The sequence below is a fragment of the Ixodes scapularis genome, unplaced genomic scaffold (assembly GCF_016920785.2).
Source record: "Ixodes scapularis isolate PalLabHiFi unplaced genomic scaffold, ASM1692078v2 PGA_scaffold8__174_contigs__length_109621045, whole genome shotgun sequence".
Lineage (NCBI taxonomy): Eukaryota > Metazoa > Arthropoda > Arachnida > Ixodida > Ixodidae > Ixodes > Ixodes scapularis.
Window position 1 is genome coordinate 89,603,673 of NW_024609883.1, and position 20,875 is coordinate 89,624,547.

Here is a 20,875-nt window from a genome sequence, read left to right on the forward strand (position 1 = left end):
AAAGGGTTGTTGTGGAAAGCTTTTTTTTTTTAGTGAAGACGGTCACAGAAGGCAAAAAACCTGCAACTCACAACGGTCAAGAAAACAACAACGTAAGGTTTTGTTTTTGTGTAGGAGCATGTTAATATAAGAGTAAGTATCGGCAGGAAAGAAAAAGCCGAAAAATATTTACTGTATTTTTTTTTTCTTTTGATGCATTGGGATCTGGTGCAGTCGACCTTTATGTTTTCAACTTAGATACTTTTAATAAAATATTTACCATTACAAATAAACAAAAGTATACCACCGTGAGTGAAACCTATCTTAGTTTAATTGCCGCGTACAGTTTTCAGGTGTGTATAATAAGCTTTCGGACAGCACAGGATTTCGGGGTGCGCGCGCTGGTGAATTTCCCTTAATACTTATTTGTTGAGTCGTGCAAATACCGTTCTCCTCTTACTCCCCCCTTCCTCCTCCTCCCTCCCCCCCCGGTCAGGGTGTCCCACATTCCACCAGCAGGAAGGTGGTCACCCTAACATACGGCGTCACGCACACTGCACTCGCAAAACACGTCCACACGGTGTCGATTCTTGATTTTTATCCAAGCGTACGAAGGCACAGAGACGCAACACTTGGTCGTTCTAAGGAAGCTTTTGTGACGCCGCGAGACCGGCGAAACTTGCTTCCGACGAGTTGTGCCTGTTTCCTGTGGTACTGCGCTTCCTTAAAAACGTACACGTATTCTCAACGGCAAGTCTCACGGCTTACACGGGGTTTTAAAAATACTTCTTCGGCGAATGACGACGAACGAGCAGAAAACGTGTCTTCAGCGCGTTACCGCCAGCCTCTGCAACGCTAGCGAAAGCGTGATTTTGGTGCATGCAAGATGGATGTCCTGGGCCGCAGTCGCGCTGCAGCGACCAAACGGGGATCAGTGGAATACTATTTGTCAGAACGTAACGCACGGATATTTTAACAGGAGTGAAGCGTGAACGAAGTCAACACGTAGTACTTTCCCGTTATCACAGTCATGTTCACGCATGCCCTACACGCACAATACCAAAGTTCCGTTGGTTTTGTTTTTGATATGATCTGCGCTGCTTCTCCGAGTTTAGCGCCATTTCTTGCGCCGGCTGGCCACCACTAAGGCCAAGATGGCGGCCCCCATGGCACTGAAATGCTGCAAGAGTTTGCCACTCGTGGTTATTTTGGGTGCGACAGGCACCGGCAAGTCGAAATTAGCCATCGAAATCGCATCGAAGTTCAATGGAGAGATTATAAGCGCAGATTCGATGCAGGTAAGCGACCGAATACGCCTTAATATATCAACCTGGGCGTTAGCGTGCGCGTTGGCGGCAGCCACATCTACGCTGCAACTGCTTCAACTTCTTATTTTCAGGTGTACAAATCTCTCGACATAATTACGAACAAGGTCACACAGGCTGAGAGGGAAGCCGCACCACACCACCTCATCGACTTTTTGGATCCGTTGTGGTCGTACACCGTCGTCGACTTCAGAAATAAGGCCATCGGAATAGTAAGGCAATTTTGATACCAAATTATGCATTGCCGGACGCACATTCTCCGCACAAATGTAGTGCCAGTGGTCCGAACCAGATGCCAGAGTTTCAGCAGATTTAAATGGAAAAATAGGGCCCGTCTTCGCTAACTGGCGCCATACTGGATGGCACGGTCACCCATTGCTATTTAATTTATTGTTTACTGCTGGTCGCGAACGTGGAGTCCATGTTGCGGTGGACTCATGTTTCTGACGTCATGCTAAAACGGTGGTGCCACACAGTGACACCCGACTCTTGATCGGAGCGTTTGCACTTCTCTCCTTTTTGAAAAGAAAGAAGAAAAAAAAGATGTCTAATGCTTACTGACTTACAAACATTGAATTAGTGCAGGACGGCCCATATTACTTAAGATTTCACGAGGCAGCACTTGGAGAGATCTTTAAAACAGACCAACTTATATTTGGACACATCAGATGCTCAGCCTGAAACCCTTAATTTACATATGAATTTTTTTATAATTAAGTGGGGGCACTGGTTATCCCCCTCATTTTGTGTGCACGGCAATGGGAACCTTGTGAGATCACTGATGTTGTTGATTTTATACATTATGCAGCCCCTCCAAGTGCACAGGAAAGTAAGAGACTCTCTTTTTTAATGTACCCTTCTTCATGATAGTGTTGAAAGTGATCAATCATGCTATACCACTCCACAAACCACAAGAAGCTACAATACTGTAGCACTCGCAGAGTACAGATGTTATAATTTTTTTTCCAAAAACCGTTAAAAGACTGGAACAAACTGCCTTTTGTCATTGGCAATGCCACATCTACACACTCTTTAAAAACATTGTTTATGTTGCTGTTGGAACATACTTGAGGTTTCTTATAAAATGATTGAATCCCAGAATTTTCCCGCATTTGTCGCTTGTTGTCTTTCTGTTGATAATGGTCTGCTGTACTTTCTCTGCAGCGTGTTTATTTATTTAGAGCGTAAATCTCGTGTGAACGGGAGTGCTTGGTGCCAGTACCTATACTATTTGATTATGTGTAACTTTTTGTACTGCTTTGCAAGTTTGTCTGGTGGTTACTGCTTGGTATGTGTGAGTGTGCTTGTTTTTTTTTTTTTATTGTTAATAATATGTCTGGCAACTGTTTTTTTCTTTTTATTGCTGGATGCACTGTGTTTACTCTTTCTGCCTCACGCGGAGTGTGAGTTGTTTACATCAAAGGTAATAAATAGTTGTATAACTATTGCATGATTCTTTCGTTTGTTAGTTACAAAAGGTTTATTGTATTCTATATTTTGGGCCTAGAAACCCGGTCCTATGACACCTTCCAAGAGAAGGCAGTAGCATCTGTAAATAAATAAATAGATGAATAAAAAATATATGGCTTGCTCTGATGCCACATTATAGTCGGTTACAAGTCAAAAAGGTAGGAGAAGCTCCTCCCACAAGCGGTGATGCGCCCGTTTCAAATCTCTCTGCAGTCGAAAGAAGAGTTCATTGGCAACGCTTCTTGGTCCGCTTCAATGGGTTCCAACTTGTCTCCGATACCACTTTTTAAGAAAGCGACCTTTGTATTCATTGGAGGGGGAACCGAGCCCCTGAAAACAGCCTTTGCATCCATCAGAGGGGGAAGCTAATCCCTGAAAGTCGTATTTGTTTCCGTTGGAGGGGGAAATCTCTAATCTCCCTCTCGTGGCTTCCGCAATGCTAAGTCAAAGTCGAAAGATAAAGCAAATATGTACAGAAAGGCAAGACCCTCCTCGCGCGTTGGCCGCGACGTCACGGAAACGATGGGACGCTATTGGATGCGGAGGTGGCGGAGGGGTATATGATTCCCTTTGAGGGGCATTTGCCGCTACCTTCTTAACCTGTAACCGACTATAGTTACCATTCTCGCTGCCGAGTGCTTAAGTGTCTACAGCATACATTGCACCACCGAATGTGTCTTTACTCGGCAAGAATAAATAGGAACAACCACCAGCATGGTGCAATGAACTCACATCCAAGCCATGTATAAATCTCACTTATTTAGCGGTTGTGACATTGGCATGTGCTCGAAAAGCCTTGCCAAAATGTGTGCCGGAAGTCTCCCTGGAAAAGGAGGACAAATTGTTTTACCTTTCTGCTCAGCCCAGAATCTCATCTAGGATTGCACTTGTGCAAAAGAGGATTATTGTCTTTCTAATATTGCTAAAAGTGTCAAACATAAAACTTGGTGAGTACTAATATACGCTCTCAGCAACTAATGACGTTCTCATTTTCAGATTGAAGGATTACTGAACAAGGGAAAGCTGCCTGTCATTGTGGGCGGAACCAATTATTACATTGAATCCCTTCTGTGGAGGGTGCTCGTCAAACCAGAGGTATAGATGCTCTGCGTTCCCTGTCTCATAATTTCCCGTGGAGTCAGTTTGATGACACACCACCCGATGTCATTGCATACTGTTGAACGGATGCAATGGCTCAACACACAAAGATTGCCAACCCAACTCCTTCAGCTTTGCCAAACTCTCGAAAGAGGCCCAGAATCTCGCAAAGTTGCCGCAGTGTCATTCGACAATGTTTTCACCTGAGATATTGTATTCTCGAGGTTGCTAGGAGCTTCTAGTGTTCAATTTTAGTCTCTGTGAGAGTGAGAACCTCACCTGCTAATTAAATGTAACGTTGCAACTTTTTTTTTTTGTTGGGGGGGGGGGGAAGAGGAAGAGGGGGGGTGTTGAGTTATTAAAAAGTTTGAATATTTTTTAAATGTTTATAATTGAGTAATATTTTGGGTGGCAACTTCTCACATACAGACGAGTAGGGAGAGAGGTCTTTTAACTGATGTACTTGCTCCAAGTCCTCACTTGTTCATTGGCGGATATCTGTTCATGTATGGTGGCAGAGGGACGGCACTTGGAACAGAAGCATGGGTTTTCATTTGTTTCCTTTGTAAAATGGTAGGTGTTCGCAAATTAAGCTTGTATATGGTCAATTCGCCCACAATACTCAATTCGAAGCACACGATCGACCCTTCTCCGGTTCCGTTAGCAGACGGTTCATAGGTGTTTTCTTGTTTTATTTTATGAATGACACTTTATAGCAGACAAACCTTTGTCCTTAGCATGCATTAGCTGATTAATCGTCTGCTAATGATACCTTGCATTTCTCTGTGAGAGCCAGCTTAGACCTTGCTCTCACTCTCACAGAGACCAAGTATTGAACTTCTGGAAAGCTAAGGTCTGAGGATCCCAGTCTGATAGCGGTATCGCTAGTCTTTGGAAGATGGTGGGGCAATAATATGGTGGAGGGAATTTCCCTTTACTTCCTCTGAATTGTTTACCAGAAAAGCCCTAAATATCTGTGGGGATGAATGCCTTCCCCCCCTCCCCTCCCTTCCCCCCCTGTTCTGATGCCACTACCTGTTTGAATTAAAAGTTGTAACATTGAATGGATCATGTATATAAAAAAAGCATAGCCAAAAGCAATTTCATGTGTAATCTGTTTAAAGCAGCTGTACAAACTACATATTTACTTTTCTTATTTTTTAGAGTCAGCAACCAGGCAAGCTCACTTTCGAAAGCAGGAAGGTGGTCTTGAAGGACATCATCATCTCACACTTGTCGGACCCCAGAAACGAAACCATTAACGAAGAGGAAAAGACGAAACTCGACAGCTTGCTTACCAAGGTGAGCGCAAACTCACAACTGGAGGAAGCCTCCACGGACGACATGTACAGCTGTCTTGAGCTGGTCGACAGGGCTCGTGCAAAAATGCTGCATCCCAAAGACCGGCGTAAGATCGAGCGGTAAGGAAAGATTCAAGGCAAATACACTTACGCTTAAAATAGGTTCTCACAGCTGCTTTTGTTAAAACTATAATTAATTGAACATTACTTCAACTCTTTAGGAACAAGGCCCACATGCCCTCTTCCGTCCAGAACATAATAGCAATATATAATGATCTGTAGAGGGAACTCGGCATATATTTCTGTGAAAGCTGTTCTCCCTCAAAATTTGCAATGTGTGTGGGGATACCGCATGTTACGTTTTATGTGCCCAAAACTGTAGACATCATACTTCTGAGCACAAATATCTTTTAGGCTCTCGCTATTGACTTGCCTTGCTTCATAGGTGGCAATGGTTGGCCACCCAAACGTTCTGGAAGTACAGTCTTTGCCAATATGAAAGGCCCACTTGGAAAGCGTGGCCAAAGGGGTAGCCGATGGGTAGCATTGCACACTATGTGCAGTTTCACTTTGCTCCCAGGGGAGCGAAACTCGATGATGCAGCCGAACGTAATCGGCGCACACTGATGATGTGCCTTCCCTTCCCTCGGAGCGACACAAAGTTGCCAAAAGCACAAGCGGGGCCATTGTCAGCTGCCTTCTCTGCCACATGCTCCGAGCGGGTTTTTCATACTCGTGGAGACTGTATGTGCACAGGGCCATTCCAAAACGGTGCAGCATGTGATCCGAGTAAATGCATTAATTTGTTGGGGAACTGCATTTTCGGTAGAATAAGTTCTACCGTAAAATCCCAAGAGATGCCCCACCCCCGAAAGATAGCCCACCCCTATTTTTAGCTTGATTTGCTATATTTTTTTTTAGGACTGAATGATAGCCCATTTCTAGTAATAGTAGTGTTGGGATCAATGATGGCTTCGGCGTAAATGCAGCTAGTTTGCTATGGCAGGATATAAGGGAATGTTGCTGACTGGCAAGTACAGTCATCTTTGCTTCATTGCCCCTCGCCACCATAACAAGCTTGGAAAGGACACGACCTTAAAATAGAAAACTTTTTTGATTGTGCGCTGAAAGTTAACCTTTTCAGCCGATTTTGCTCTTGATGTTAGGTGGGCTATCTCTTGGGATTTCACGGTATGTATATGTGGTGCAGTAGAGCAAAGTGTGTAATCAGTGTGTCTGCTTTGCATGGAAAGGAGCTTGCAGGTGTACCAAACACACCTGAAGCCACACAGCGAGCTGATCGAGGAGCAGAAGCGGTTGCACGGTGGCAGTTCTCTCGGCGGGCCGTTGCGTTACCCCCGGACCTGTGTCCTTTGGCTCCAGTGTGACCAGCAAGGTCGGTCTGATTTCTTTTTTCCTCCCCCTCACCAAAGGAGTTCACAGAATGAAAAGTAATAGCAATGACATGCTTGGTACTATGGTGACTAGTGATTTCTCTTTTATTCTTGTGTCTTACTTTGTTCTGGATAGGGATGTGTTAATACTAGTAGCAGCAGTGCACCACTTTCACGATGCAAGGGAGAATCTTGAAGCGACAGTGACACTGCACTACAGTAAGACCTCGTTATAACAAAGTTGAAGGAGTGGTCGTAATTGTTTCGTTATAACCATTAGTTTGTTATAGCCAATGTCCATTTCTTCCCACTATTAGCAAGCTAGGGGAATTATGATTGCTTTGTTATATCCATTAGTTTGTTATATCCCATTTTGCTATAACGAGGTTTTACTGTATTTGATTCATTGGTCCCACTTCACAAAAATGTGGTCAAGGTCGCTCCTATTCACATCAGGTACAATCACATTTTGTTTATTTATTTACTTCAATGCCCTCAGGGCCGGCAGGTGTTACAAAGGGGAGGGACAAAAGCAACAACAAAATATAAGATATAATGAAGTCAAGTACAAAAATGAAGTAAAACATGGGTGCTGAAGAATTAACAAAAATGATTGGTAACCACAATTCTATACAAATCTACTGATGTTATGGACTCTAGAGACGCGGGAGGGCGGTCCCATTCGGATGACATTTTGGGAACAAAAGAGTCAAGGGGGGCATTGGTGCGACAGTAATGAATTTCGACTTTGAATTGATAGTCATTCTTAGGGGATATATACGGAGGAGGAGGAAGAAGGCATAAACAATATATTTTGCAACGCAACAAAGGACGTTGAAGAGATAGGTTAGCTTTGTTGTTCTCAGCTAGAGACTATCAGTCCCAACTTGTGCACTGGTTCAAAAGTAGCCGGTTCTCAGGTAATGCTTGCCTTAGCAAAAAGATGACCCAAGCCTCAATCTAATAGATAAACTTGTACAGTCTAAGCTCGTTATAACAGACCTTGATTTTGACCAAGATTTCGTCTGTTGTAAAAGGGGTATGTTGTATGCAGATATGAAATTGAGTCAATGGTATGTAGAGGAAAATCAGCCGAACTTCACAAATCGGTATGTTATATCCAAATGTCTGCTGTAATCAGGTCTGTTGTAATGAGCGTAGACTGTACCGTAAAATCCTGTAAGGGTGCCCTTCACCGAGAGATCTCCCATCCCATGTTTTTGGATAAATATGCATAACATAAAAATTCCGAAGCATTGCCCACCCTCCAATTGCTCATCATGGACATCACATCACGTCATGTCCGATAGGAGGCACATCAACTGCACAATCTGCAGTATCGGTATGTGTGACAAGCAAGTTTTCAGCGGGTTCCCGCGTTTTTGTCCGCGATCTGCGCATGCAATGTCGGTTCCCGTGGCATGCTAGTTTGTAGCGAGTTTCCACATATTTTGTCCACAATCTGAGTGCGATATCGCTTTCCGTGACACGCAAGTTTAGCTGGTTTCTGCATGTTTATCGTACTATGAAGCACGAATCTGCTGCATTCACAGTCTGCGGTATCCTTTCCCGTGACACAGGAGTTTGTAGCGAGTTCTCGAGTGTTTATCGCATTGTGAAACGCTAATTTGCAATGTCCGTGATATCTGTTCCCATCTTATGTTTTCCACCATTTATTCCTTCATATTGGGTGGGTGCCTTTACGGTATTTTACGGTAGTTAATTGTGCGTCGTGTGTGTTAAGATAACAAATCCTTGTAAAAAAAAAAAATTTGTTGCAGTGCAGAAGCATTGAGTTACATTATAAACTTACTCATAGAGAGCAGTTCACTGTTGTTTCTTTATTTGTAAAATTTTTTTTGTATACCTCCTTGAACTAAATAATTGGCCTGTGATATGGTAGTATAACTAGAAGCAAATTAATAAGTGCTGCTTCCAACTAATTATGTGATAGGGTTTAATGTAACTGCCGCATGATGGGCTTTTTAAGAAGGCAGCAAGTTCAGTTTGCAGCAAACGTTTCCTTACACTGTATTCACAGTTCTGGACGAGCGGTTGGACGGTCGTGTCGATGACATGATCAACTGCGGGCTGGTTCGGGAGATGCAGGAGTTCCACAGCCGCTACAACAGGCATCGGCTGGAGCAGAACTTGTGAGGGCAAAGGTGTTTGTGTGCTCCCGCGGTCCTCTCATTTTTGGGGACCATACGAAACAGTATATTAAGCCGCTTGTAGAATGCTCTTGATTTTCCACCCGATAAGTAGATCGCAAGTTCTCAAGATGGGTTCCTAGGGGCCTAGGAGTTTCCAAGAATACCCTCATGCGTCCTCCAAACTGCTATGTGTCCCAAACCGTTCCCTACCCTAGGTGTAGTGTTTTTCCAGTTTAAGCACTATTTTAGCAGATCTGAGTCACCCACTGACGTATGACTCTGCACCAAGCATTCATTAATGTTTATAAAGTCTGTGAGATTCTGTCAATCGCTTTATTGCACCAGAAAGCGTCCCTCAATTATCGATCCAGAGAGATAGTCGTTCCTCGAAATCAAAATGTTTGAGAACTCCTGCGGCAGACATAAAAGGAAACCTGAGAGTCTTGCTAATCTAAAGAACACTGATACAACTTGGCAGCCCAGCCTGAACAATTCTTCACGAAGAAGGTGTCTGTACACCATCTCACCCCACGACGGATTGCAGCAAATGCTACGAGCCATCCCACCCAATCTAGCATTGTGAATGTATCGTTTGACTAAGCGCCCTGCGCATCGCCATGTCCCCGTCGAAGGTCATGTTACGCTCACACGGACACGGTATCGGATTGGCTTCAATCGCTCATCACTGCTCGTCACATCCTCTGCAGTCCGTCGGAAGGTGAAACAGAGTATAGTACATAAACAACCCTGCGTTTTTCTTTGTCTTGCGCTTCGCTTTCACAAGAGAGGGAGACTACACGAGGGGCATCTTCCAGTCCATTGGGTTCAAGGAATTTCACCGGTATCTTGTCATGAGTCCGGAGGAACAGCAGTCCAAGAAGGGGCAGAAGCTTTTCGCGGAAGGCAAGTAGCCTCAGCTTTACTCCCACAAACAAACTACAGCGCCGTGTTGTTCTGACGTGCAGGTCTGTGGCTCATGAAACAGGTGACAAAGCGCTACTCAAGACGACAGAAGAAGTGGATCATGCAGCGGTTTCTGAGCAGTGAGTGTTGTCGGTTTGGGGAGGGCTCCGTTTTGGTTTTGATCCTGGCGCATTCAATTGTGTCGGTGTCGCTCTCTCTCTCCGAATGCAAGCCCCGGATAGACAGGTACCACCGATCTACGGTCTCGATGCGACGGACGTTTCTCAGTGGGAGCACCTCGTCAGAGACCGAGCTTTCGACATCGTCGAGGATTGCCTCGAGGTGGGTCATGCTTTAAAAGCTTGTTGCACGCGTTACACGTCGCTTGAATTGATGTCACATTTGCCACCATTGCTGTGGCCTTGCTGCCAAGAGCTTGCCTTCTGCAACAACCATTCTGCACCACCGAATTTGCTTTTCTCGTCAAGGACAAGTGGGAACAACCGCCAGTATGGTGCAAAGACGTTGCGTTCAAGCCATCCATGGGGATGAAGCAGTAGAAACTAAAAACGGAACGGACATTGTTTAACTTAAAGCTGTACTCCTTTTTACGCATCTTTTCTTTCTTTTTTTTTCAACTGCCCGACTGCGATCTTTTAATCATGCCTTGAACAGGATTTTTACTGCCCAGTTGTAGTAGATGTGTAAACGAAGAATTGAAGCAGGCAGATCGGCAACTGCGTCTTCAAATGCCCCAAAGACGACTGAGATGTTCAAATGTATGATTGTCGTACCGTTTTCCCATTTCTCGCCCAAGAAAAGAAAGTTGAAAATAATGTTCAATTTACTATAGTGAGCGACGAACTAAGAACCCAGTATAGATGTTCCGCATTGAGCACGAGCTTTCTGCCTTCAATTGCACTCCGTCACACATGCAGCTAAGGTCCGGCGGAGGGCAGTGAACGTCTGCTGGGGGTCCTTTTTTTACCCCGCTACCGATTCCCTGACCTGTCGTCGGCTTTAGTTACTTTCTGATTATCAGAAGTTGTGCCTTATTTAGGTACACATTGATGCGGTTCTGAACCGGGAAGTTGATGGCATCGCGTTCGTTCTTTTCGTCATCTTTGATTCCAAGGAGAGAGCGGTGCGTCATGCCCCCCTGCCGACCGTCGAGAACAAGGGCAACGTGCATCAACTCTTCACCTGTGACGTCTGCAACGTCTCGACGGTGGGAAGCATCACTTGGGAAGGTGCGTTTTCGGTTTGCAAATCTGTTGTACGTGCTTGCACAATCGCCCGAAATTGTAACTTACTTTTTTGCGCGGAAAGAGCAGTGCGTTCGCATGCGAGTCTGCGCCTTTCCGAAAGACGCTCCTAGGCCGCTGCCATATTGCTGATGATGATGGAATCGGTGCAACTCTCATACCCCCTGTCGGCTCGAAATTTTCTGTCACTCTCCTGGACCGTTGTAACTTGCTCGGCGTGATTCTCCACGCATCTTTTGCGGTTTTGCATTCCTAGTGTTTCGGCCTTTCTTGAAGGTTTCCCCTTTATTTTTCTGACGCATGCTGCATATCCTTTTCCTGCTACTTTCACTGTAAGTGCTGGTAAATGCCTGCCACTCAAGCGTTTCTGCTTGGCATTCGTGAGAAACTAAGGAAGGAAAGAGTGTCGAACGGCGCTCTATGCAATTTTGTGAACAATGACGGTCGTTTTCCCTACTCTTTTATATCCCTGTTACGCGGGCGCCTTTAACCGCGGTTAACTCAGCTTTAACTGCTGTTATGCGTCATCACAGTTACCGCACTATGCTTTCGGACAGCTATTTCGGAAGAAGTGAAGAGCGCGTTTGCACTGCTTTGATGGGAGCTCAAGATGCTCAAGCGCACGTTCACCCATAGCTTTGACTGCAAAGCCGCAGAATGTTGTCTGCAAGTATTGTACGCTAACTGTGGCTTAGCGTAACTGCAGTTAAGTGTGCCTGTGTAACAGGGGTATTAGAGATAATCCACGTAGACTCCTTGTCAGTCATCGCTCTAAATAGCCAATCGGGTAGGCGGGGGGGGTGGGGGAAGAGGAGGATCAGTTGCATCTGTCTCTTTGCCTTGTTGCTGCTGTTGTGAAAAAATGGAAACTCTCCCCAAAGCAAACCCAAAAACGAGGTTCTCTTGGATTCTGTCTGATCGTCGACACCGTAGTGCTGTGTTATTTGAGACCTTTCTCAAAAATATCCTTTTTGGACAACCCTGCACGTGTGGTACATACAGTATATTACTCGAATGTTAACACTTGCTAAATTTCATGTGTTAGTTTTGTCATGCACATCAGTAAACACATTATTTGCGTGCATGGGCCATCTCCTGTTGTAAATTATTTTCGACAGCTAACCGCTTTGTCGATCGACATTGTTGAGTGGGTGGCGCAATCAAAACTCATTGTGAAGTAAAATAAAGGTTCCAAAAAAAGATCTACTTTTTTTTTTATTTTAACGCGGTATAATGCATTTTTAATGTTCTCAAAAAATAAACCATGAAACACAAAAGAAAAAAAAAAGAAAATAGGCAAGAATTTAGCCACCAGCATTGTCTGCAATTGCGAAATCAACAATCCGCTCGGTTAGGGTTAGCAGGAACGCCGGTGAGAGATATGCTTCGAACCTAAGGAGTGGGCTCGAGAAAGGTTTTCTGGTCTCTGGGGCAAAGTGTTCCTTGAAAATGCGTATATGAGGGCGATTAAAACATATTTTGCACTGTCTTATCGGCGCTTTTCACACGAGGTCGCTGCTGTGCAGGTTTTCAGTTGTGAATGAGGTGCGAGAAACAATGGCTGCCCCACTTGCAATGGACCTTTTCCTAGAAGCGTTCTGCGCACGCGCGCGCCTCCAATGCCAAGTGGCGGAGGTCGGCACGAAAAATCGTGGAAATTGGAAAGGTGGCTGTGGATCAGCGAGTAGAACACGTAATTGCAGCATATATATAATTGTGTTACACAGAAAAAAAAAGTGGACAGAAAGAAAAACACGACGTTTGGGTGGACGCCACGGATGCCCCTCTTTTTTCATATTGAAAAAACAGCGCAAATAGCTCACAGCATAACCTAAAAAGAGTAGCCGCAAAGTTTGAGGTTCCTATCCTCCTCACAGCGCCCGACAAACTTAAAAGATTATGTCCAAAAATCAACGAGCAGCGGGATACACACGACCTATGTAAAATCAACCATGCAAGAAAGTTCGTGGAATGTCAGAGCGGCATCATATATGAAATACCGTTGTCATGTGGGAAGGTGTATCTGGGACAATCTGGAAGGTGCATCAATGTGAGACTTAGGGAACATGCACTTTCTCTAAACTCAACGCTAGCGGGCCATCTTGCTGTGCATGTGAGAGATTGCGGCTGCACACCAAGGTTTTCTGAGACTAAGGTGCTTAAACATTTTAAGGAACAAAAGACTAGAGAGGTGTACGAGGCGTGCAAGATCGCGAATAAGGGCCTAGCCTGCATAAGTACGCCTTCGATTGCTCTGACGGCGAAAGAGCTCCAATTTTTGAATTTTAGTCCCTAAATTATTTTTCTTCCTGTTTTCTTCTTCCTTTTCCTTCTTCTCAATTTTCATTTCTGTGGAAGCCAACGCCCTTGGGATCACCGTCGACATCGTGATTCTTCTTTTTTTCTGGCTGTGACAACCAGTAACCGTTGGGTCACCGACAACTTCGTAGATCACATCTGAATATTTGTACGTAGATATATTCACTTGGGTTACTTAGAATTGCAAATTGTCATTCCGTTAATATGGCCCTTATAATTATAACCTTCTTTAATTTAATAATATTACAGCACTTGACACCTTCCTTCTCTTTCACTACATCATTATTAAAACCTCAGTTGTGAGTCAGCGCTCTTTCCTTCCTGTTGTCTCTTCCTTATGTAACTTTTTTGCGCTGTTTAAGTCAAGCTCACAGAAAACTAGCCCAACTTTCCATTCTAGGATGCCCCTTTTTAAAGGGCCCATGAAACGAATTTTGGGCTGGTATAAATTACTTTGGATTGGGATTTTACTAAAAGCACATCGTTCAGGGGGCCAACAGAAAAAAGGTAGAAATTCAAAAGCCTGACTTTCAGTGCGAAAGTCGGAAAACACAGCGGACTATTTCGTACCTCCTCCCCTTCATAAGCTCCCTGCCTTTTCACTGTGATACATCCGCGGTTCCCAAAGCGCGTCACCAGGTCCAAACGCACGTCACACGATTCCGGACCTCCCTTATTCCCTTCACCCCTAAGCTGACATTGTAATGGAAGCTGCGCGCTTGCCCAACCAATCAGCCGCCTCCCCTTCATCACCTGACCTCATTCTCTGCGCGTGGGTATGTGCGAGAGAGCGTGATCACGTGGCAAAAGTGTGGCTGGCCCAGCGAGCAAGTACCGTATTTACTCGCGTATAGGTCGACCTGTTTTTCAAAAATCGCCTCATCAAAACTGGGGGGTCGACCAATACGCGAATCCCGGTATTATATTTTTCAACTTTTTTTTTTTTTCGGGGGTCCCGAAGTTAGGGGGTCGACCTATACGACGTATCGACCAATATGCGAGTAAATACGGTAGCTTCCACAGCACTGTGAGGTTCGGGGTGAACGGGGTGGGGAAAGCAACTTTTGTCTGAATTTTGAGCGACGGGCTAATCTTCTAGGGGGACAATGGCTCTGTCCGGGTATACAAACGAGATTCCAAGCAAGGGGGGACTGCCTTCTTTTTGTCTTCTTGAACTGTTTGGTACAATGCACGATTTATGAGTTGAGGAGGAAAGCTGAACAGGAAATAGTTGGAAAAGCGTTTCATGGCCCCTTTAAAGACGCGTTGGGCACGCGCCGCAGCTCAGAGAGCGAAGAAACTGGTAGCGTAGCTCCCATTATCGATTGGTGGCGCACGTAGGTCACTTCCAGGGTTGGGCAGAAATACTCAAAAATGTATTTGGAAATACAAATACCGGGATACATTGAAATAGTAGCTAAAATACTGATACTAAAATATGTCTGTAAAAATGTATTGTGATACGTGTCGGAAATACATTTTAAATAGAAGCAAAAAGTCTTTGGAAATACAAATACAGGAATACATTTTAGGGAGGGCAGAAATACAAGTACAGAAATACTGATACTGCAATACATTTTTCAAATTTGTTTGAGATGCCATCTGAGATGAAGCTTGAAGTTTGAAGTGTAAGTTTTTGATCCCGAAATTACTTTCCTGTACGCTTGGCACTCTGCCTTAAAGGTTGTGGTTTCGGATGACGGGGAGTCTCCAATGGGCTCAAGAAAACGTTCCGTCAAGGACTGACCATGTTCCCTTCCCAGACATCCTATCTGTCGGACGAGGGATGCGAAGATTTCGACCTCTGAATCAATTCTATGTCACCCTAAATCCCATCGAAACGTCACCACGCCCCTGTCAACATTGATCACATAATGTCATGGTGGAATGAAGTGGTATTCTTTATGTGTAGGTGTGGCCTTGAACGTGAAACTTTCCCACGCTGCTGTATGAAAGGACAATACATATTTTCGTTGTAGGTTACCTCATTGAAGATCGTGCAGGCAGTGTCATTTGGAATTTTTAAGAATTGTGGACCACCTGAAGCATCCTGGAACACATGTCTTGTCTTCTTTTCTGGGTCAAAGAACGATAGGTGGCATCCCTGTTGTAAAGTTTCTTCCTGCTGACCCTTTGCTATCGACGCATGAATTGCAGTCCTCAAGTTTCGCCTAGCATCATCTAAACGGAGACATTGTGGATTGCAACCTGATATTGCCGGCACAGGTGCGAGCTCTCCGAGAAACAGCGCGCTCGAGACGAGTCACAGTTTACGAAGTCGGGGTCGACACAGCGAGGCCACGTCTGGCCTCCTTCCTGGGTTTCGGATCACCAGAGCAGCAGGTCACGTTCACGTCGGCTGATGACGTACCCTTGAGCCATGCAATATTACAGGCACAGCCGCAGACGCATTCGAATATGTGTTGACTGCGTGAGTCATGCTACTATTTCAAGTCAGCCACCACCAGGCTTGTGCTGCAACGGACTGTGATTCAGCTTTGCCGGCTGGGTGTACTGTGTATGCTAAGGCAAGAGAGACGGTTAGCAGTGGGCATTGGATGCCAGCAAACTGCGGCAGAAGATGCTCCGACTCCACTTCTGTGCACGCCACCTGGTATGAATCCCCGACTACACAACACTTCTCAGAACGCATAGAAAAATAGTTTGGAGAATCGGAAGGAACCTTGGTCAGAATAGTAACAATGCCCCAGCATCTCCTTGACCTTAATGCCTTCAGAAGCAAAAAAAAAAGTGTTTGAATTTGTTTTTGTTTTGTTTTTTTGGAGGGGGGGGGGAGGGGGGAATATTTCTCAAGAAATGTAACGAAATACATTTCATCCTGATTGTATCGCGATACAAAGAAACATTCCAAATGTATTTCGATACAGGAATACAGATACTAGTGACAAAAATGTATCGCGATACAGAAATACAGATACGAAATGTATTTCTGAAATACCATGTATTGCGATACTGCCCAACCTTGGTAACTTCCTCGATTTTTAGTTTGTGCAGCCACCGCCTGGTGTCGTCGGTATGTGGAAAAGGTAAATTTACACAAATGGGGAAACCATCGTGATCTGAGGGTGTATCTGGTTGCAATATTTATCGATGATTTTGTGCACGGTATAGAGGCAGTGTTTTGTCGCAGGGAAGTGTGTCGGAATGGATACAAAACTTGAAGGAAGGATGCACAAGTGTTATACCACAAAGAAGGAGCCGGTTTGCGTCCACGACCGACGACGACATTGGGCGTGCATGTGAACGGACTCTGTCAGATGGGCGAGTGACAGTGAGTGTTATGACAAGTCATTTGGAAGTTATCCAAATGATTGTATGCAATAATCTATCACAAGCCTGGGTTTAGAAAGGTTTCGATTAAAAGAAATTCTGCATTTCGATGAAGATAAGTCGTACAGCCAGGGGGCGCGGACAACTTTTTATTTACTCCCATAACGCCCAGTTCTGACGAACGTCCCTGCACCTGAAGTCTGCTTTCACTGTTGGCACTGTGCGTTGCGGTGAAGTGCACTTACGACGTGCGGTTCTCCTGTTGAGCAAACGAGCCACGATGAAGGACATTTACGCAGTGTGCTTTTCCCGCCACGCACTACTGCAGTGCAGGGAAGGGGCACTCTTCCTTCTGCATTACTTTCAGATGGGATGATTGTACTGCGTCCCTGGACAAAGGGACTACATTTTTGCGACATACGAAGTGCAGAAAAAAACTTTTGCAAGCTAGTGTAGAGCAACTGGAATGCTTCGAATAGAATGCATGGCAAAAAAAAATTGTGTCAAACTTTTCAAAGGCAAAGGCTCTATGGTAACCTACCCATATGCAAACTAAAATGTACAGGCATTGTATAAGCTGCTCTTTCTAGTGCAAGAAGGATCTAAATGCATTATGAATTAATTGCAGCCCACCTGAAGTCAAGAAAGCACTACAAAATAGCAAAGCACAAAAAGAAACAAGAAGCAGCAGAAAACGGGTGAGTTAACTTGAAACCTTGTTTGGTCGGTGAATTAAAAGTCATACTCATTGATAAATCATTTTATCATCTCCTAGTACTACTAGGAACGCATATTTTCCGAGCTGTATCGAGCCAGCAGAGACATGCCACATAAAAAGCACTGGTTCCTCGAATAGTACCAGTTAATGGCATCACGAGGGAAAGGAGGGGGGGTTTCAGCGAGCCATAGCCCCTACTAGTGACGCCACTGGTACCAGTGCAAGATGTAAAAACTTTAGCGCTATTTCTGCGTAATAAGATTTGCACAAATAGACAAATAGAACTGGATGCTATTTAATGTTTCACTGAAGTACCTTTAGGTGGTGAATTTATTGTACTAAAATTTTATGAGTAGGTTTTAAAAAAAAGTAAACCTGGAAAATCTTTTTTCCTACGCAGAGGAGAAAATGGCAAAAACCTTCTTGTTGATGGAAACATAGGAACGTAAGGAAACATGGGCATTAGTACTCAGAAATGTAAAACCTTCTTTAGTTCTTAAGAGTTAAGAATGTAAAACTTCCAAAAATTAAAAGATAATACAAGGCGACAAAAAATGTTGAAATCGTACCAGGGCAAGCAAGGATTCCGATAGGCAGTGCTGCTAAGAATAGAAGAAAAAAAAAATGTACTTGCAGTCATATATGGTAATATTTTTAAATATTTTATAAATTTAAGGTTGTGAATTTGTGCCTAAAATTTTAGACAGCCAGGTGGGCCAAGCTCTTACAAACCAATGCATATTCTTTTTCCCTTATTGGTCATGTGCCAGGACTTGTGAATGCTTTGGAGACAACTTGCTCTGCCCATATTAAGGTGTCCTTTTCCTTTCAGATAAAAGTAGGATAGTATATACATAGGGTTGTTCGTTTTCGGGTAAAACCCGATTTTACTTGATTTTTACACCCTGAACATGTTTGAGGAGAATCAGGTTAAACCCGACTTCTCCCCGAATTCCAAAGCCACATAACCAACCTATTTATTTTTACGCCGCACGTAGTTTGTGGTGCGCACACGCTAGCTACCCTAGCTCGGGACAACAGTGACCTATAGTAGTTCATTTCGCAAGCTGCGTGCAGCACTGTGGATGCTACACGACTCTCAACCAACCGCCCAATGAGTGCGCCTAACTCACCGAGACATTCTATGGAGGTTGGCTGAGGAAAAGCGACAATAGGCGTTGGGGCCTCGGAGGGACATTTCCGTCCCCCCCGCTGTGCAGGTGGAAGCACCTCGGCACGCCACATAGCTTCGGCCCTGCTGCATGCAGCTTGTGAAATGCACTATCAATTCCCCTTCGACCGCCGAGGTGTCGGCGCCCAGCAGGGTCTCTCGGGTAGCATGGCCATCTTGCTGGCGTTCAACCTTTTTCACGGACAACGTCCGATCCAGTCAGTCGCATCCTCTGCTGCGCTGTCCTCGCACAACGCAGCAGAGGCTGGTTGCATTATTTCTCCACGGGGCGCGGTGCCGTCGGGGCCGAGATGTGCTGCGATTGCAAACTGAAACTTAAAAACTCGTCGAATTTGTGCGGTTTTTCAAAAAGCCGTAAAATGCTCTGCGTTCCTTTTATCTTTTTGCAATTTGTTGATTTAGTGTTTTTCAATGATGCTGAGCAATTTTGTAATTGAGACCATGCCCTTAGACGCAATATTAAAAAAGTTAATTATGCAAAAATAATTAACAATCTAATTATCCCGGACTTTAATAATTTTCCTAAATAAGCCCCTGGCCCAGGACCAAAGCGACGCAAGCCTTTTTTTGTTGCAACGCATAGTTTTCGCAATATCGAATTTGTCCACCTTTCGTGAAACACCCCATATAGTACTATATTGTCAAACAAAAAGTTAGGGTGCAAACAAGCTGGTGACGATTTAACATAATTTATGACAAAACCCCGAGACTTTGTGTGTTGTGTTGTCCTTATTTTTTTTCCCAGTCTCGAGGCTTTGTCTCAAATTATATATATTGTCTTGTTTTAGACCGGCTAAGTTTAAGATCATCTCGGTTAAAACAAAGTCAAAGTCGCATGCGGAGTTAGTGCAAACAGCAAATGAAATCCACTTCACTGCCAACACATTGCATTCATCATGTTAACAGACACGGATATCGTATCTCAGTGTGGCTCTTCTTTTGGATGCATACATAACAGTTTTTGTTCAGACAGGTAACAGGTCATCACCCTATTTTTCAGAGATACTGCCGCCGGTGAGTCGACATCGGCTGAATAAAGGCAACCAACATCTCTCGAATACCGGCAGTTGTTGCAAAATAAACAATAGAAGGTTCAAGTACAAATTTACGGCAATCGCACTAGTGCCAAGACCAAGAGCTCCATCCATTGAAGAGCTGCAGTACTAGGACAGGTGGCACTCTCATCATACCTTAACACATCCAAGCCCCCTCCTCCCCCAATTGGATGGCAAAAAGCTTGTTTACAGACGAGGTTCTGCATGTGACTGCTTTGGAGCAGGCTATAGCAGCACTGCAAGAACCAATACTATCAGACCGATTCAGTTGTGGAGGTCCGCTCCAGGAAGAGAATATTTTACGTATTGCTGGCGAAAAGGCACATCATTAGCTTTGTTCGTTCTATTTCCCTCAACCTTCTACTCCGGTGCAGAAAAATGTACTTGCAGTGTGTATTGAGATAGGACCGGAGGCTGCCCTACACTTTTCTGCACCGGTGCAGGTAAATCAAATGAAGCCACAGACTACCGTCTGTCATACTTCAGACGGTGGCAAACAACCTCTAGAAATGTCATACGCAGCTGTGTCTGAAAATGTATTCCTGGATTATTACGTCTCTCGCCTATCAAAAGCAGCATCCTTGCAGATGTGCTACATATACTACCGTGCTTACCCGATGCAAATGTGCGCCGTTTTCGGGGGAAGAACATCACTAAAACTGCCTGCACATTAGAATCAGATATGAAACCTAAGTCAGGAGCACGATGGAAGCATTGCTTTTGGGTATAAAAACAGTGTGTTAGAATGGGATAAATATGGCAAGTTTTCAGAAAAATGACCACATCTGCACGTGGTGAATGATGTTGATTGGGGTGAAGCTCTGGTGGTGCTAATGATACTGATTTCATTGTTCATAGGTAGTGCTGATGGTGCAGATTTTTTTTTTTATTGCTCATAGGTAGTGCTGAGTTCCGAGTTGCGTTTCGACTTCATTATTACTGCTTTATGGTCAATCAAATGCAGAGCCAGTGGTTCTTCTAGCGGATCAGCTTGGATCCGCTAGAAGCCGTGGGAATGCATCTCCACCGCTTAAGTCAACGGTCCATGTCAGAAAGAGAATGTGTGGTATGGAACGTGGTTATATACGCATTTAAGCATTTGACCGCAGCGCCCTCTCATCTATAAACATTGAGCCAATGCATGCAAAGTTTAATGCGATTATATACGCATTTGACCGCAGCGCCCTCTCCTGTATAGACGTTGAGCGGCTACATGCAACATTTCATCCATGACGTCCCCAGCTCTTGAGTTACTACCACATCTCAGAGCCCCCTCCCTACTCGTCCCACAGTCATGGCCGAGTGGTTAAGGCGATGGACTAGAAATCCATTGGAGTCTCCCCGCACAGGTTCAAATCCTGTCGACTGCGCAAACATTTTTTTCTTTTTATGTGAGCACGGAGGCCGGACTG

General features: G+C 44.5%; 1 protein-coding gene across 2 annotated transcripts; it reads left to right on the forward strand.

Annotated features, from left to right (window-relative positions):
* Positions 1-1,116: 1,116 nt before the first annotated feature.
* Positions 1,117-19,524, forward strand: LOC8042256 (tRNA dimethylallyltransferase). Of its 2 annotated transcripts, none has more exons than XM_029970255.4 (12): positions 1,117-1,277; positions 1,379-1,516; positions 3,771-3,869; positions 5,037-5,293; positions 6,427-6,569; positions 8,609-8,720; positions 9,505-9,623; positions 9,686-9,763; positions 9,856-9,965; positions 10,759-10,873; positions 17,127-17,196; positions 19,409-19,524. In XM_029970255.4, exons 1-12 carry the CDS (start codon positions 1,134-1,136, stop codon positions 19,443-19,445), a joined length of 1,422 nt encoding a protein of 473 aa, XP_029826115.3. In that variant the 5' UTR covers positions 1,117-1,133; the 3' UTR covers positions 19,446-19,524. The 2 variants fall into 2 exon arrangements, with proteins under 2 accessions (XP_029826115.3, XP_042142728.1); XM_042286794.1 differs by lacking the exons at positions 17,127-17,196; positions 19,409-19,524 and adding exons at positions 15,365-15,453; positions 15,658-15,885 and having other exon boundaries at positions 1,123-1,277.
* Positions 19,525-20,875: the final 1,351 nt, after the last annotated feature.